This window comes from Hippichthys cyanospilos, chromosome 19 (genome assembly GCF_059441005.1).
Source record: "Hippichthys cyanospilos isolate Australia breed blue-spotted pipefish chromosome 19, RoL_Hcya_1.0, whole genome shotgun sequence".
Taxonomy (NCBI): domain Eukaryota; kingdom Metazoa; phylum Chordata; class Actinopteri; order Syngnathiformes; family Syngnathidae; genus Hippichthys; species Hippichthys cyanospilos.
Window position 1 is genome coordinate 15,061,007 of NC_142387.1, and position 16,965 is coordinate 15,077,971.

The window sequence follows — 16,965 nt, forward strand, 5'->3', positions numbered from 1 at the left end:
GTATACCGTGCTTGGGGGGTCCATTTTTGCCCCCCTCAGCAAGAATTCTATCTGTTTGCCTGTAGGGGGGCGCGGGGGTGAGTCATTTAAAACCAGGTGCTGCCTCAGCAGCTGCTGCCGAGGGACGCGGGAAGATAAGTTTCACCCAAGGCAGGACTGCTTGTGACTGCACTTGTTCAAGTAGAAAATCTCATGCTGACTTGATTAACAGTTTTTTTTGTTTTTGTTTTTTTAGGGCCGGGCATCATGTTGACAAAGATGTAACTCAGCAGTCACATTCATCAAGCTGCTTGGCAGGTGAGGATGAAAAAAAAAAGCAGTCCGAAGTGAGACGTTGAGGACACGCCCTCACTGCGATATGATTGGCTGCTGCATAAACACAGGAAGCGCAGGTGAAACGATAAAAAAAGAACACATTGGCGTTACTGGGATTCATCATAATGTCACTGTAGTGAAATCAGATGCTGTGGTTACTACCTTGATGCACCAGCCAATCATATTGCAGCGGGGGCGTGTCCTCGGATTCTTTTGGGTTGGGTTAGGGTTACGGTTAGCTTGTGGGTGTCTGTTTGAATTCTTTTTAAATTGTAAAAGTATTTTAAAACGTTGAAAATGAGCTAAATGCTAAAAAACGGCATTTTTCCCATCATGCCACGAGGTAAAGACTTGTATTTCTAAATACAGGATTTCCGGTCAAAAATGTGACCCCCGCAAATGTTAAAACACACACACACACACACACACACACACCTTCCTTTTTTTTCCACTTGAGTTGAAACTTTCTGTGTGTGTGACGCAAAACACACACAAACAAAAACACAAAACACATTGAGGATTTTTAACACTCAATTCAAGAACTCAAAAAGCCAAATAATAATAATAATACCACCAACATATACAGTAGCAAAAATAAATGCTGAAGTAAGTAGCTCAATGCTTCTTGATGATAATATGTTTTATTTTGGATCCAAAATAAAGATCCAGAGACAGATAAAGACTCGAGTCCAAGCCTTCGAGGCAAATTGCACATTTTGCTCCCTTTTGCAGCAGAACTCAAAAAAACCGCGGTCCAGAAAAAGCGTTCTTTCCCTCCAGCTCCCCCATGTCGGTATCATGCGAGGATAACGAATCGGCGACGCTCTCCAAGTGGCATGCTTTGACGAGCCAGATGGCTCACACTCGCGGGGAAGGTGCGATGTCCGCCGTCAATCAGGCTGATGTTTGAGCCGATGCGCTGTATTTGCCTGATATGACGCCGAGGGCCGATGCAATCGCGCCGTGCGGGTCGTCGGCTTTGATGCCGTGACTATTAACCAGTTGGACAGGCGTTCTTTTGCCATTCAAATCTGATTTATGAAGGGCGTTTGGATGTGATTTGAACCTTTCCCCACCCGCTCTGCTCCCCCGCACGTCACGGCTTTTTCCTTTGGTGGACTCGGCTCTGTCACACTCCGTCACGCCTGTCGGCCCGCCGGACGCCCCTGCCTGCAGATATGGAGGCCGCGCAGGAGCCTCCAACGCTCGGGGGGAATGAAATCTGCAATGCTATTGGCAGTGGAGAAGACTGAAGGTTTCATTCATATCCATTCGCTGCCAATGACGGTTTTAGATGTCAAAGATCCTTTACTGGGCTCCCGGTGACAGCTATATAAGTAAAATATACATTTATTTTAGCGTACACAAAAAAAAAAACAGTAATTTTTGCACTCAACAATGCAGTTGGGTCAAAATGGACTCGTCCCACTTTTGGGGTAAAAAGAAGAAACGTTAAAAAATGAGTAGGTCCTCGTTTGACCCAATTTGGACTCAAAAATAACGTTAAATTGGCTCAAAATGGACTGATCCAATGTTTTTGGGTCAAATGAATAACCCAAGTTTGGTTGGAAGTTTGACGTGATTTGGGTGATTTTTCACCCAACTGTTGGTTGGAAAAAAATCATTTTCAAGCAGGTTGTTTTGAGTAATATATATATTTTTTCTTATTTTTTTTTTAATTTATGTATTGTTTATTTTGGGGTGGGGGCGGCAATATTTATTTATTAGTTGATATGTCACACTTAACAAAATCTCTTTTCTTCCAGGTATGATGTGCTAAAGAATGAAATCCGATCAGATATCTGATCACGTGATCGAGATTAGAACCTCTCTAAAACGACATTAGAGCTTTTCCAACCAGCGGAACAAAACATACGCCGATTTTTATCCGTCTTAAAAAGTAAAGAAAATACGAAGGAATGTTTACAATCTTGAAAAGGTTTTTGTGTTAATGTGCGTTTTAGTTCAGAACGCAAAATGGCGATAGGCGTTTTTGTTTGCATTTTATTTCACGAAAGCCTGACTGAGCATGCGCAACGAGGAACGACGCAAGCACGGACACCCCGCTGAAAAATATTTATCTACGCCCATGGCGATCGACCCAGCGAGTCGACGAGGAGGACGAACGGTTCCCGGCGATGAGTCTTTTCTCTCCTCCGTCTCAGCAGTCCAGTTTAATGCTCGTTGTGGTCGGAAGAGGGCGAAGTGCGTTTGAAGCGGCGCCTGCAGAAAATATATAAATATAACAATAACCTCCCCCCTCCTCTTCCTCACCCTTTTTTCTTCTTCTTCCTTCTCCGGTTTGGATTGAGTTCGCAAGCAGGAGAGAGAGGACGCCGCCGCAGACTCCCATCCGACATCCTCCGCGGAGACTCCATGAAGCGTCGCTGAAGCGGTTTGAAGGGCTTCCTTCTGTGGATTTCTTTGCGGGGGGAGGAGGGCAGAAGAAGAAGAAGAAAAAAAACAAAGGTGGCTTAGGAGATCCCACAAGTGGCCGAGCGATGGTTTAGCGCGGTGCCGCCGGTTCGAATCGTCGACCCGCCTCGCAAAATCCGTCCTCCCATCCACCTCGGCGGACGGGCGATGGAGGCTGTCTTCCGGCTGGCGTTGCTGCTGCACGCCGCGGCGACGGCCGGGGCTCACCTCCGCCGGCCGGCGCACCTCCTCCGCGGCGGCGCAGCGGAGCGGGACGAGCGCCTCCCCGCCGCCGTCGCCGACTTCCTGCACACGGGCGACTCGAGCGCCCTGGAGCAGGCCAACTGCTCGCGCAGGTTCGAGCTGCCGCTGGGGGGAAGGTCACCCGAGAGCCCGCATCGCTCGGCGCTGGATGCCGTGCTGCACGCCGCCAACTTCCTCAGCTTGCTGCTGCAAGCCAACAGGTCCAGGGAGCAGAGCGTGCGGCGAGACGCCGAGTGGTACCGTGCCCTGGTCGGGAGCCTCCTGCAGGGCGAGCGCAAGATCCACCGGGCCGCCGTCGCCTTCTCCTCGGGCGGTCACGGGGTGCACCTGCAGGCCACCAGGGCCGGGGGCGAGATCGTGCTCCAGGATCTCTCCGGCCCGCGGAACCGCTCGAGGGACGGCGAGCACCGGAAGAAGAGCGACTTCCGCGAGGAGGTGCCGAGCCGGGACGAGTCCCCGAGGAGGGGCCAAAGTTTGATCCGGGACAGGACGCACGTCAAGTGGTCGGCGCCCTATCTGGAGTGCCGGGACGGGAACTTTGTCCCTCGCTGGTTGCTGACCTTGTCGGCCGCCTTCTACGGCCTCGCGCCCGACATGCTTCCCGAGTTCAGGTAAGAAGGTCTCACCTGTAGCTGCGTTTCCGTCACGTTGACATTTATCCCACGAAAGTGACACGGGAACCATTTTGGCTTCCCGCTGTTTAACTTTGACATCCATTCTGGCATTCTCGTACACTTTGGACTGCTTTGAGATTTCACACGATTGTTTTTATTTCAATTTAGAAGTGCAACAACGAATACATTAAACCGGGATATCAATCCATTTTATTTATGGCCCGAACGGTGCTTCTTTATCTTGACTCTGGAGTCAAATCAATTTTAAGTATGATCGTCACACATTTACCTTGTTTTCAAATCAGTGGTCAGTAAAAACTGCTCAAAAGAGGGATTGAGAACAAAAAAATGCTTGCTGTTTCCCCCCAAATTTCTTTAAGAGGGCTTGCAAACTTGATATTGTACTCAAAACGTTAAATTCATAACTAGCATTTCATTTGCCACATAAAATGATGTGGCGGGCCAGACTTAGAAACAAAACAGAAACTGTTAAAATCTGTTGTGCCTCTTTTAAAAATCACTTTCCAAAAGCATAGCATCACTTACAATAAGTTGCTCGTGTTACAATGAATTTGCTCTTGTTTTGAAAAGAAAAATCTTCAATTCCTGTCCGCATTAAATTAAATTTGTGCATACCTGCAGAAACTGTTAAAATCTGTTGTGCACCTTTTGAAAATGATTTTCAAAAAACATAGCACCCCCCCCCCCCCCCCCAATGATGACGTTGTGAACTGAAAGCTATAAATAGCACAAGCTACAGTGGAAAACTCTGACTGCAGGTGTGATTCACCCCCCCCCCCCAAAAAAAAAAAAACTTGCTTCTCACATTCTTTTTTTTCTTCAATGAGGGGATGAGTCACACAGTTGCAGAAGTAAAAAAAAAAAAAAAAAAAAATCCTACTTGGCTTGATGCGTTTTCCCCTTTGCCTTTGGTGTAACGTGTGATGTTTACGCACTAGAGGAGTCAAGTGTTAGAGCTCCACAGAATCCTGACCAACATCATCTTCTCAATGAATAATTAATCCAGATCACTCGTGTGTGTGTGTGTGTGTGTGTGTGTGTGTGTGTGTTCAATGAATGTTTAATTGATACACCTCTGGCTGGCTTGCAGGCACAGATTGCAAATGAGTCCGAAGCTGCAGCGATCGTACCGTAATAGGCTATCAGGTAGACGGCGTTACAGCCCGGTCGGAGCGGCTTCACTTTGCTCGACGGCTAATGGGATGCCTAATTAGCCGCCGCGCTATTGTCCAAAAAGTGAGGATCTGCAAAGGCGCCCGCCGATTTCATTCCAAACCTCAAAAACATCCTTCCAGCCTCTCTTTTTCACACTTTGGCCAAAGGGGGAGGGTTATTGTTGTTGCCCCCACTCCGGATCGATGGCGTGACACAAAGGTGACGTTTTGTATTGTTTTACGTCCCAAGGGAGTTGTTTTTTTTCTTCACTTCCTCTCCTGTGTCATTAGGGTCAGAGAGCAGCGGAACCATCAAGTGAGGTTTTTTTTTTTTTTTTTTTTTGAGGCCGGGAAATCATCAGGGTGTTCTTAACAACACCGCACTCAATTGTAGGTCACAAATTGCTGAGGATAGGGATAAAAGTCACAAGTTTTGTTTTTTTTTTTCCTCATCTGAGCCAGTCACTTTAATTCAGAGATCTCCGATACCGTTTTTGTCATACCGATACCACAACTCAACTCTTGTCATCATTAGCCTTACCAGGTTCCGATACTATTAGTACTTTTGACGCGCAAAATCCGCCCCCCAAACAAAGATAATTTATTATTTTCGGTGCCAAGGAAAAGGAAACCTTTAGAAGCATTTTTAGAATTTTATTAGCATAATATTGTGTGCTATTTCTATGTAGACATGGGTGCTGCTATGTGAAAGATTGACTTCCATTCTTCAGTTAGAATTGATGTAGGTAATAGCTGTGTTATATGTGTTGAAACACTGCCATCCTATGGTCACAGTTAATACTACAGTACTGTCAGCTACGCTCCATAAAAGACCTATTTGATGAGAATTTTATTATTTATTATTGTTATTACTAATTTATAAGACGAGATTTTTCGTCCGTGGCACTGAACGAGTTAATTAAGAAATATAGTCTGTTCCAATCTGGCGTTCAACTTAAAATGCGATTAAATGAATGGCAGTTTTCTATTCTAATTTGAAGCTTCTAGTTCTTGATCGTGAAACTGCTCCAAGAGTTTGGCCGATGTTGGTATCGGCTACCGTCGCGTGTTCTGATACCTTGAAATAAGCCTAAAACCGATACTTGGTAACGGTACTCGGCTGGCCCGTTCCTACTTAAATTCAGTAGTGCTTTTTGATACCGCTTTTTTCAGTAAAGTCACTCAACTTTTGCGCCGTCACAGACGCCGATACTAATGAATCGATACCAGCAGTACTTCTGCCCCCCGGCCACTCCTTGGCGGAGGCACTGGACAGAACTACAAAAGCCACATGCCCCGCTGAACTTTATGCAAAGAGTTCAAGACAAAAATCGGCGCATTACGTCACACAGTAATCTCCATACAAAAAAAAAGTCCACATGTGTGCGTGTCTTCCCTGAGGAAAATGTCTCTTAAGTGACAGAAATGCATTACGCTGACAAGGGGAGGAGAAACTAATGCGCAGTCTGGCTGGCGGGCAGGCGGCCGCCATTACAACGTGACCCGGGTCCTTTTATTGAGTCCCGTCGCCGCTCATCAAACAGGACACGGCGCCCGTGGCGAAGACGCTGTCAAAGCGCGGCAAATAAAAGAGCGCCTTCTCCTCGCGATTCTTTCACCTGCCACATTATGTCATATTCCTCGACGCTCATTAAAAATTCCTTCGCCGGGAGGCCCGGCGTCAAGACGACGGTCGGGAGCCGCGTGAAGTAAACGCGGCGTGACGCTTATCAGACAGAATTGACAGGAAGCAAGAACGGCGCTAAAAATAAACGATATGTTCCGTAACTGTCAATAAATGCAGCCGAGCGTCATTCCGTAAGCCGACAAAGCCGCTTTGAGCTCATTTGGTGCTGGGACGGGAGCAGTGTGGTTTTCTTTTCAAATTGAGAAGGTATTAATTGGAACAGGAAGTAGTGGTCCTTGTACAAAACAGTTCAGGTACAGAGGCAGTACTTTGGGGACCACTGCTTTAAAGTATGAATTTAAAAAGTATGAAATGGAATCGTTTGGGGGAATTTTAGTGAGGCAAAATTTGAGTTACAAAAGATTCAGAGATGGAAAAATTGAGTGCCTTTGCATTGCATCATCACAGCTTGCCCGTTTTCTCGGTTTGGTCATGTGATTTTTGTTTGTGTTTTGTTTTTGTTTTGGGTGCGAAATAAAGCCTAACTATACTTAATATAGAAATAGTCATTTTTTGCATAAAAAGCCCTGATATAGACTGTCGGTTTTTTTTTTTGCGTAAAAAGCCTTCACATAGACTCTCGTTTTTGCGTAAAAAAGCCTTACTACAGACTGTCATTTTTAGCAAAAAAAGTCTTATGATACATGCTCGTTTTTTGTGACAAAAAAGCCTTACTATAGACCGTCATTTTTTTGCGAAAAAAAGCCTTCTATGAACTGTCGAGGGTTTTTTTGCGAAAAAAAGCCTTACTAAAGACTGTTTTTTTTTTTTTTGAGCGAAAAATGTCTTACTATAGACTGTTGTTTTTTTCCGTAAAAAGCCTGCATGTAGACTGTGGTTTTTGTCTAAAAAAGCCTTACTATCGACTCGTTTTTTGCCAAAAAAGTCTTACGATACATGCTATTTTTTTGTGACGAAAAAAGCCTTACTATAGACCGTCATTTTTTTACGAAAGACAGGTTTTTTTTTTGCGAAAAATGTCTTACGATAGGGTCGTTTTTTGCGAAAAAAAAACCCTGATTATAGACTGTCATTTTTTGCGGAAAAAAAAGCCTGACTGTTTTTCTTGCGACTTATTATAAAATGTCGTATAGTAAATTTTGCTTCTGATATATGCTAATGCGCCAGCCCAAGGGCTTGTGGGATTTCCGTCCGATTTGCTTCTGGCCGGCATCCACCGGAACAGATGCTTCCGTCGGCCCCTCCCCCTTTCGGGGCCTCCCGCTCCGGGGGTCCTCGCAGACGACTCGTCAAGCGTGAGGGAAGACCGTTCTGCCGACTCGCTAACCCTCGAGCCCATTTTTCCATCCAAGGGAAAGCGTTGCAAGAAGACACCAGGGAGCTGAAATTTCACCACCAGTAGAATGTGGAATTTGTCCAAAAATGGACACAATATTGCACAAGGGGTTAAACAAAGTGCGACTAGGAGAAAAAAAAAAAAAAATCTGTTTTCGCTGGATGTCTGAAGTGGATTTGAAATGATTTGGGTGTCAGGCGGAGCTAAACGTCTGCGTGAATGGACGCCCGGGGTCGCGCTTGATGATTATTGCGCTGCCGCGTCGATACTTTTGTACACAGGATTTATCGCGCGCGTACCGTTGTCAGACATATTGAACCTCCGTTTGGAACGGCGAGGCGGTTTCCGACCCGAGATGCGCCCCTCCCCTCCTCCAAAAAAAAAAAAAAAAGTCACCTTGCAGACTGCAGCATCATCAGAAACAAGAGGAAGGCATTAAATAAGCAAAATCAAGATGGCCGGCGCGAGCTTGTTGTTGTACATCTTTCATTATTAATTCATTGTCGCATTGATTGCGCATTCAGCCCGAGGGCGGCGAGCCGCTGCCTCGACGGCGACCATCTTGGACCCGCGATTACTCCGCTGTAGCGCGGCAGGAGCGTGATGCTGCATTTCACCGATACGTATGCTGGAAAATCGGAATATAACATGCCGCGATGTTCGAAATATGCGGGATTAAGCATTTTTTTCGACATGTACAAATTGCCATTGTGCTCATCGGTGCGGCACGAATAATTGTTCTTTGCAGAGGATAAAGAATATGACCGCGGATACGCTTCTGTTTTTATATTGTTGGTCTACATGTGTTGCTTCACCGTTTGTGTCATTTCACATAGTTTTCGCAGTATTTTAGCCAAAGGATGGCGCACTCCTGGTAGCGTGGTAGTTAAGTGGTCGCGCCGTGTTGAAATTTGACATGTTGTCACCGTCTGGGTGAAATTTCAGCTCCCTGGTGTTTTCTTTCAACGCTTCGCGTTTGATGTGAAATGCCTCTGATGTAAAGATCAAAGGATGGGACAACACAGCGTTTTATTATGATCATTTTATGATGGAAAACTCATCAATGATTATTTTTCGTAGTCGAAACATTTGGATATATTTTTAATTTGAAATTGGCTCAATGCTTTTTGAAATTTCGCATCAAGATAAAACACAATCGACCTTCTTGCCCATTTCTCTTACATGCTACGGACCAACCCGGTAATTGAGTTAATTTAATTTTAATAATTAATTATTAATTAATTTCTACATTTTAAATAACGTCATATTTTTTTAAATAAAGGCAAGGAAATCAATGTTTTTTTTTTGTAATCCAATCGACAAAATAATAACAAAAATACTGTATCCTATTTAACGTTAGCATAATGCTAGCTAACTCTGGCAGTATTGAAGACAAATAATAACTAATCCTAAAAAAACAACCCAAAAATGTTATTTCGTCTGTTTAAGGACACATTTCACAAGATTTGGTTATAGAGCGAGACATCCTAATATATGAATTGTAAATATATGTGAATTATATATGACGGTTTGCTCCCCGGTTCGTTATTGTTATTCGCCGTCATTATATGGCGCCATTCGACGCTGACTTTGCCAATCAGGAGATTTACAAAAATGGCTGCCGGTAATCTTCATTTGTTGACATTCAGCATTCATATAGCAAAGACGGACTCGAATCAAAGCACTGCGTCACCGTCTTTTGATGAATATTCCTTTGGAGGCTAAAAGCAATTACGTAGATACCGGCACGAAGACGGGGAAAATATTAGCCAAGCCTGACCGCTTCGATTTCCTCTCCGAGCGGGCCTGGCCTCAAGAAATCCTGGATGAAAGAAGGGAACAAAATTGGGGATTTTATTTTTATTTTTATTTTTATTTTTATTTTTATTTTTATTTTTATTTTTATTTTATTTATTTTTATTTATTTTTATTTATTTTTATTTTTTTATTTTTATTTTTATTTTTATTTTTATTTTTATTTTTATTTTCACAATGGGTTTATTAGTTATGAATTATTTTCATTTTTTTGAAATGCTTTGTCTTAGTATTATATATTGGTCTTGGTATTAGTTTTTTGAATGGTTTATTTCCTGTACGCAAGCAAGAACAAAAAATGGAAAAAATATTTTTAAAAAATCTAAACAAGCATCCACAAAATTTCATCCACCAAAAAAAGCTAAAAAAAAAAAAAAAAAAAATATATATATATATATATATATATATATATATATATACTGTAAATTTTAATGGCTTTTCTTTACCCTGTATTGAATAAAAAACACAAAATTTCCCTTGATCGTTCGCTGTCAGGACATCCGCTTTTTTAGATTTTTTTCATGCAAAACTGCTAGAAGGGAAAAAAGATTAAAAAAAAAAAAAAAGCTAACCGATGAGTCCGATGTTGTGTTCTGCCACACAGAGCGTTTTTCCATGTCGACTCCTGATATTGCAGTTGCAAAACGGGCGAGTGAAACGGCGGCAATTTCTCCGGGAAGAAAAAAAAAACAAACAAACAAACAAGTAGGCAGGCAGGCAGGCAGGCAGGCAAGCGGCGGCGTGGCGGAATGGAGCGAGGTCACGGCGGCCCCTGGCAGCTGCACTTATTAATAACGGACGCAAGCTGGCCTAGCGTCCGCCGGGAACCCGCTGCAGTTAAGCGCCTGCTCTACACCTGCGCTAACAAAACACATGAGTAGTTAGCCAGTGAGGGCTATCGTTATTACACCCTGTTATATTGTTACCGCATTGTCGCGGTGAACTCATTCAATCCCAAAGACGGGTTTTTACGTTTTAAGAGAGCAGACGTTCATCCCGGCCATTTTAGACACTTCTTGAAAAATATTTTCGCGGATAACTCATTCAATCCCAATTACGCATTTTTACGTTTTTTAAGAGGGAGACGTTTGTGTTTTCATTTCTTTTTTCTTTTTTTTTGACTGAAGAAAGGCTAGTACTGAGTAATTGATTACTTTGGATAGTATAGTGCTAAAATAATCAATTACTTTAGTCATGGTTTTGTTGATGGGTTAGTTCCAGACATTTTTAGTCACTCCTTTAGACAAACACTTGAAAAACATTGTTGTGGTTCACCCATTCAGTGCCAAAGACGTATTTTTACGTTTTTAGGAATCTGGACATTCAATCACAGCTATTTTTTCCTTTTTTTTTGTCTAAAGAGGGGTGTAATTATTCTTATTTCTCAAATAATTGATTACTTTGTATAATTACGTACTAAAGTACTCACTTACTCGCGATATTTAAGTACTATAGCAACGCAGCGAACAAAGTAGTTGATTATTTTAATAACTGTTTTTTGATGGATTCATACCACCTACTTTTAGACATTTCTGTGAACAAACCCTTGAAATAAACATTGTCGTGGTTAACTCATTCACTCCCAAAGACGTATTTTTACGTTTATAAGAGTCCAGACATTCAATCCCAGAGATTCTTTTTTTTTTTTTTTCTTTTTTGGCTAAATAAAGCTGTAATGACAGCTGTTACTAAAGTAATTGATTACTTTGTATACTGTATACTTGTACTCTATATATTTAGGTACTGTAGCAACTATTTCTTTAGGTTGCAGTGTGGACCGCCCGCTTGAACTAGCTTACGTACATCTCCAGGAAGAAAACACAGCAGCAATGTGATAGCGAGAGCCACTACACTGTCATTACACTGTCATGTGTACACATGCTCTTAAACGGAGCCCGCTTAATTTACTGTAACTGGCACCGAGGGCTATTACACTGTTACTACATTGTTATTACTCTGTCATGATTAAAGGGTACGTAAGCAGAGGCCGACGCGCTTCTTTACATGTTGAGGTTGTGTCGCTTGTGCGCTGCGGCGTGAGTTTTACTCCACTGTTATTCCACTGCCATGTGTACACGCGGGCTCAAGTGGAGCCAAATGAATTCAACAGGCTTCTGAACACATCCGCGAAGAAAATACAGGAGCAGTTTGACACTGAGCGAGATTACACTGTTATTACACTTTAAGTAAACTGTGTTTTTTTTTTTCCCACCGTGGAGTCGAACATGTTCCTTTACATCAGTACTTATCAATTACCATGTTTTTCAGACTATAAACCGCAAACTTTATTGTCATGATTTGAGCCTTGCGGGTTAAAGCCTAGTGCAGTTACTACACTATTATAACAATGTTATTACACTAGCATTTGTACACAAGTCGTTTTTTCTCAAGTATTTTTTTTGCAAAGCCTAGTCCACTTAAATTTGTTTAGCTTTTAACATTAACAGAAGAAAAAGGCCATTTAAATGACATTTCTTTTTTACACTAGCATTTGTACACAAGTCGTTTTTTCTCAGTTATTTTTTTGCAAAGCCTAGTACACTTAAATTTGTTTAGGTTTTAACATTAACAGAAGAAAAAGGCCATTTAAATGACTTTACTTTTTACAGGGTTTATACAGGTTACATCTCATCCTGAATCTGAAAAAAAAAGCTTTAAACGCAATGTAATTATAATGGTTTTACATGGTCCAAATTTGGACAATGATTATTTTGGTACAAAAAAAAACTTGCATGTCCAGCTGCAATCACATAAATAGGTCGGAATCTTTGCATTTTTGAACGTTTACATATTTTAATGATCTGCTGGGATTTTAAGCTTCCCAGTGTTTTTCTTCCCCACTGATTCTTTGATGCTATAAAAACAAACTATATATATATATATATATATATGCCACAAAGTAGGCTAGTGGAAAGTTTTTCCGATTTTTGCCTGATAGCATTTCTCGGCTATGCTCCGGCGTTGCAGGGGCGTGGTGCGAGTGGACATTAATCTCCAGGATGTTGATATCGACCAGTGCTCCACTGATGGCTGGTTTGCTGGAACCCATCGCTGCAACCTGACCACGATGGAGGTGAGTGCGCGTGCGCTTACGTCCGCGTGTGCGCGCGTAACAGACACAGCATTGATCCCCTTTCTCTTAAAGCGGAACCTTGGCACGCGCGCACACTTAGTCACCGCGCCGCTAAATGACACCGAGGCGGTAAAACCCGAGAAGTGTCCGCGTCGTTCTTCCTGCGCGATCCCATTACGCGGGAAATGCCACTTAACCAAACGCTATCAGCGTGTGAATGTATCTCGTTGCAAAAAGTAGGCCTTGTTTCTTGTACACGTTTATCGTCTCAATATACATAAATAATCATGTTCAAAAGCGCACATTATAATGAGAACATACGGCAAATGGATTTTTGGAGGCGTAAACAGCAGGATTGTAAATGATATGATGTTTCGGTCATGTTTGGCGGGAAATAGGCGGAGCTTGAAATACTTCCTGCTTTCAGTTCTTCTACAGTCCCACAGAGTCGATTGACCCGCAGCTAAAAGATTACCAAATTAATCGATAAGCCATGAAAGGTTTGAGACGGGTTTGATTTAAAATTGTCCAAATCTTCGAGATTTCAGCCTCTTACCGATAATTATTCTAAATTATTTAGCCCATATAAGCAGACTGATTCATTTTGTGTTGAACTAAAACATTTGCAAAATTTAACATATATATATATATATATATATATATATATATATATATATATATATATATATATATATATATATATATATATATATATATATATATATATATTTCGGATTTTGGGCCCGGCTGTAGATGAGATGCTTCATAATGCATGTGATGTAATGGAGTGCAGCGAACCCCCTTTAAATAATTAATGGCCCCCCCCTTTGTCTGAGCACTTCCACCTCTCTGTGGACGGTCAATGACAGAGACGTATGTGGACAGCGGAAGAAGACGAAGAGGAAGTAGATAGTCGGCGTTATAGATCCGGGCCGCCCCGGCGCTGTAATGACGCGCGGGAGCGTGTCAGGAAAGCGCTTCGCTTCCAGCCGCGCGATGAAAGGCGACGCGCTAGCGAGACGAGATGCGTCTCGCGGCGCCCGGCAGCTTGGAAATGCTAAACGCGCGCGTTAGCATCACGTCGGCCCCCCAAACATGCGCACTCCACTCTCAAGTGGGAGTATTGAGTCTCGTCGTTTTGTAGTTCGTGTGGGTTAGTCTTTGAATTGGCTTAGTTTGTTAGCTAGCTTGAAGTGCGGTGGAAGTAACTTCGCAAAAGGAAATACATGGGAAAATGGTGAACACGCTCTGAAAAAGCCATTTAATTCCACTCCCGACAAATGTTTTCTAAATTAAAAAAAAAAAAAAGTCACATAGAGGCCTTTAAACCATTAGCTTAATGCTAATGCTAACACATAATGGGAAACAGACATATATACAACTTTTTTAGCAGTTGATATTTGAACAGAAAAGTTTCAGCAGCGCAACTAAGGTCAATGTTCTCTGTTGTAAATTCTTTATCCTCTGCAAGGAGTTGATACATCTGTAAAAATGGTATTATACGGTATAATATCTTTTTCATTGTTTGGGGGTGTAAAAAAACAACGTCTCAAAACAGAGTATTGTGCCTAAATTAATAACCTTTGGAGCTACATTCATAGTGGTAGTCAGATTTTATTCAGAAATGCCAAAATATATACTGTGTGACATCATCTGTTTTATTTCTGGCTCGTCTGCTGGAAAATGGTGTCACAACTTGAAAAAAAAAGCTTTCCTACATTTTGCAAACGAATCTTAAAAAAAAAAAAACATTTAGCAGTACGTTGCCTCATGTTCCAATGTATTTGCTCTTGTTTTGAAAATTGTTCCGCTGACACCTGCAGAAAAGCTATTATAATGTCACATTTTTATGTAACTACATTTTGAGTTCATGATCAATTTTTTTTTTAATTAGTTTTATATTATATATATATTTTGTATTATATTATGAGTTTTTTTGCATGCTACTAAACATGAGGTGCTAACTACACTTTTTTCATCAACACATCAAGGATTAAATACAGCAATTTTAGCGCCCAATCCACCCAAAAACACAAAACAACCAGACATGTAGCAAACAGCGAGCGGTCGCCGATTGCGTACGTTCTTCTTTGTTCGCGGGATTTATGTCTTATTGTCTCGTGTCTTTGGCACCTCTGCGAGCTGCTGCCTTCAACTCGATAACGACACAAAAGACGTGCGTCTGTTTTCATGCCTTTATCTGCACACACACACACACACACACGCACACACACGTGTACGCAAAAAACTTGCCGTCATTGACTTTAGCAGAGGTTCTGATCCCAACGCTTTCCTGTAATTAGCCATTTTTAGCACTATGGCAGGAGGATGCAAGTTCCTCCTTCTTGTTACCTAACCGGCTAATTTTAGATTTAGCCAGTAATTTTTTTTTTTCCAGGAGACAGAAATAAATTCTATTTCTAGGATTTTGTCTTTTGATGTGTTTGACGTCAATAGACAACCCGATGAACTGTCAAAAAGTATGATTTTAGGTTTTTTTTTAATAAAACGTCCTTTTTGCATTGTTAGCATTAAGCTAAGCGAACTGTCCTATGGTTTCTTCTCCTCAGATTTATGCTACATTTATTTACCCCTTGTGGCATTATGTTACAAATTATGGAAATTCCTTCGAGTCTCTTATGATATCGTAAAAGAATCAATCGGGGAAAAACAGTAGGGAGCTGAAGTTTGCAGCAGATGATTAAGTTTGAAAATGCAACGATTCTGATATTTCCATGTGATTGCAGTTGGACGTGCAAGATTTTGTGTACAAAAGTAATCATTGTCCAAATTCTGGACCATATAAAAGCATTATATTTACAATTTTTGAGATGCATTTTCATAGGATTTAATACATTGATTTTCATGATATTTTTTTAATATTCCGTTGCGTGGTGGTCAAACTATGTCAGCAAATAGAAAATTCTTTATCGACTTGTGTTTCACCTCAAGACAGTAGGTGGCGGTAGAGACCAGTTAAAGCGTCATCGTCTCTTCACAGGCTACAAAGACAAACCAGACAATTTTAAAAAAATTGGGGTTGATGTTAATCAATTGAACCTGCATATGTATGGATAGAACTGATGCCACTGAACAATATGAGTGGTTGAAGGAAAAAAAAAAAACTTTCATTATTACGCCTTTCAAGGCATTTCCCAAATTAGGAAAAAAAATGCAATGTGTTGACTTTGCAAAGTGCGTGCATGAGCGTCGTAAAAGAGAAATCGTACTCCTCGCCTTCATCTCTGCTCTGTTAGCTTAGCAACGTTAGCCGAGCGAAACGTCTCCGTGTGTGTTTTGCAACTCTCCGACGGCAGAGTATTCCCTCGTGAATTATTTGGCAAAAATCTGCTCAGCCCGCCGGTGCCTTTGCGAGATAAATATATTCTTTTTTTGCTGTCTGGGGAATTTCCCGCTGCACAAACACACTGGCGGCGGCGCGCTAAGGCGGTGCTTTTTAGACCGGCGCGAAGCAAGATTAGCCACGACTCAACAATTCTGTTAGCATTACGCTAACTTTTGTAAACGATTCAAGACGTGAGGTCCTGCCCCGACCTTCGTTGTTATTCCCATGGAGAATTGGCGAAAATAACCCGACTAGAAAGCAGCTTTGAGGTTTATCCCGGGAATTGTGAGACCAAAAATGAGATGAACAACCTTAGTCTCATAATAATTTCAATCTCAACCGTATTATCCACTTTGCTAACATCAGCTAACATCGGCTGAGCTGCAAATCAAGCTCGGTATCAGCGGGAATTCTTATTTCACATGTTAGTGTGTGTGTGTGTGTGTGTCTTTCTAATGAGGTGTCATGAAAAGTGCTCCTGTATGTTGCTGCAGGGTTTAGCAGAGCATGTACAAACCCTTTAAAATAAACAGCAGCTAATTTCCCTGGTGCCTTTATGCACATCCTGAGCTGGCACTTCACAGGTTGCACACACTCACATTCTCCATTTTAGCTCCTTTTGAGTACGCTATCGTTGCTCCTGTAATTATTGCATAATCCTCGGGGTTTGTGTCGAACATTACAAATATCTACAGAGGCCTATTAGAGCTTGATTAGCTGCTGTGCTGGACTGCAAGTGTATATGTGTGTGTGGTGTAGATGGCGTACTCACACACTGCCGTTAACCCTTGTGCACACACTTAGCAAACTGTACACATTGCATTTTTTTCCTAATTTGCGTTTAAAGGCGTTTATTTATGAATATTTTTTTCCTTCATCCACTCAAATTGTTCGTGGCATTAGTTCTGTCCATAAACATACCGCCCCCTACTGTCTTGAGGTGAAATACGAGTCAACAAAGAAT

At 41.9% G+C, this 16,965-nt stretch overlaps 1 protein-coding gene across 4 annotated transcripts in view; it reads left to right on the top strand.

Annotated features, from left to right (window-relative positions):
• The first annotated feature begins 262 nt into the window (after positions 1 to 262).
• The window catches only part of gpr158a (G protein-coupled receptor 158a), a 40,631-nt gene continuing 23,928 nt past the window's right edge, over positions 263 to 16,965 (top strand). For 2 of the 4 annotated variants that reach the window (XR_015863613.1, XR_015863612.1), the window contains exons 1-2: positions 1,154 to 3,605; positions 12,550 to 12,655. Coding sequence is in view for 2 of the 4 variants with exons in the window: in XM_088401951.1 (XP_088258077.1) it covers positions 2,899 to 3,605; positions 12,550 to 12,655 (813 nt within the window). In the remaining 2 variants the exon portion in view is untranslated. Of the gene's footprint in view, positions 298 to 1,153; positions 3,606 to 12,549; positions 12,656 to 16,965 lie in introns of those variants that run through there. The other 2 variants (XM_088401951.1, XM_088401953.1) reach the window with 2 other exon arrangements.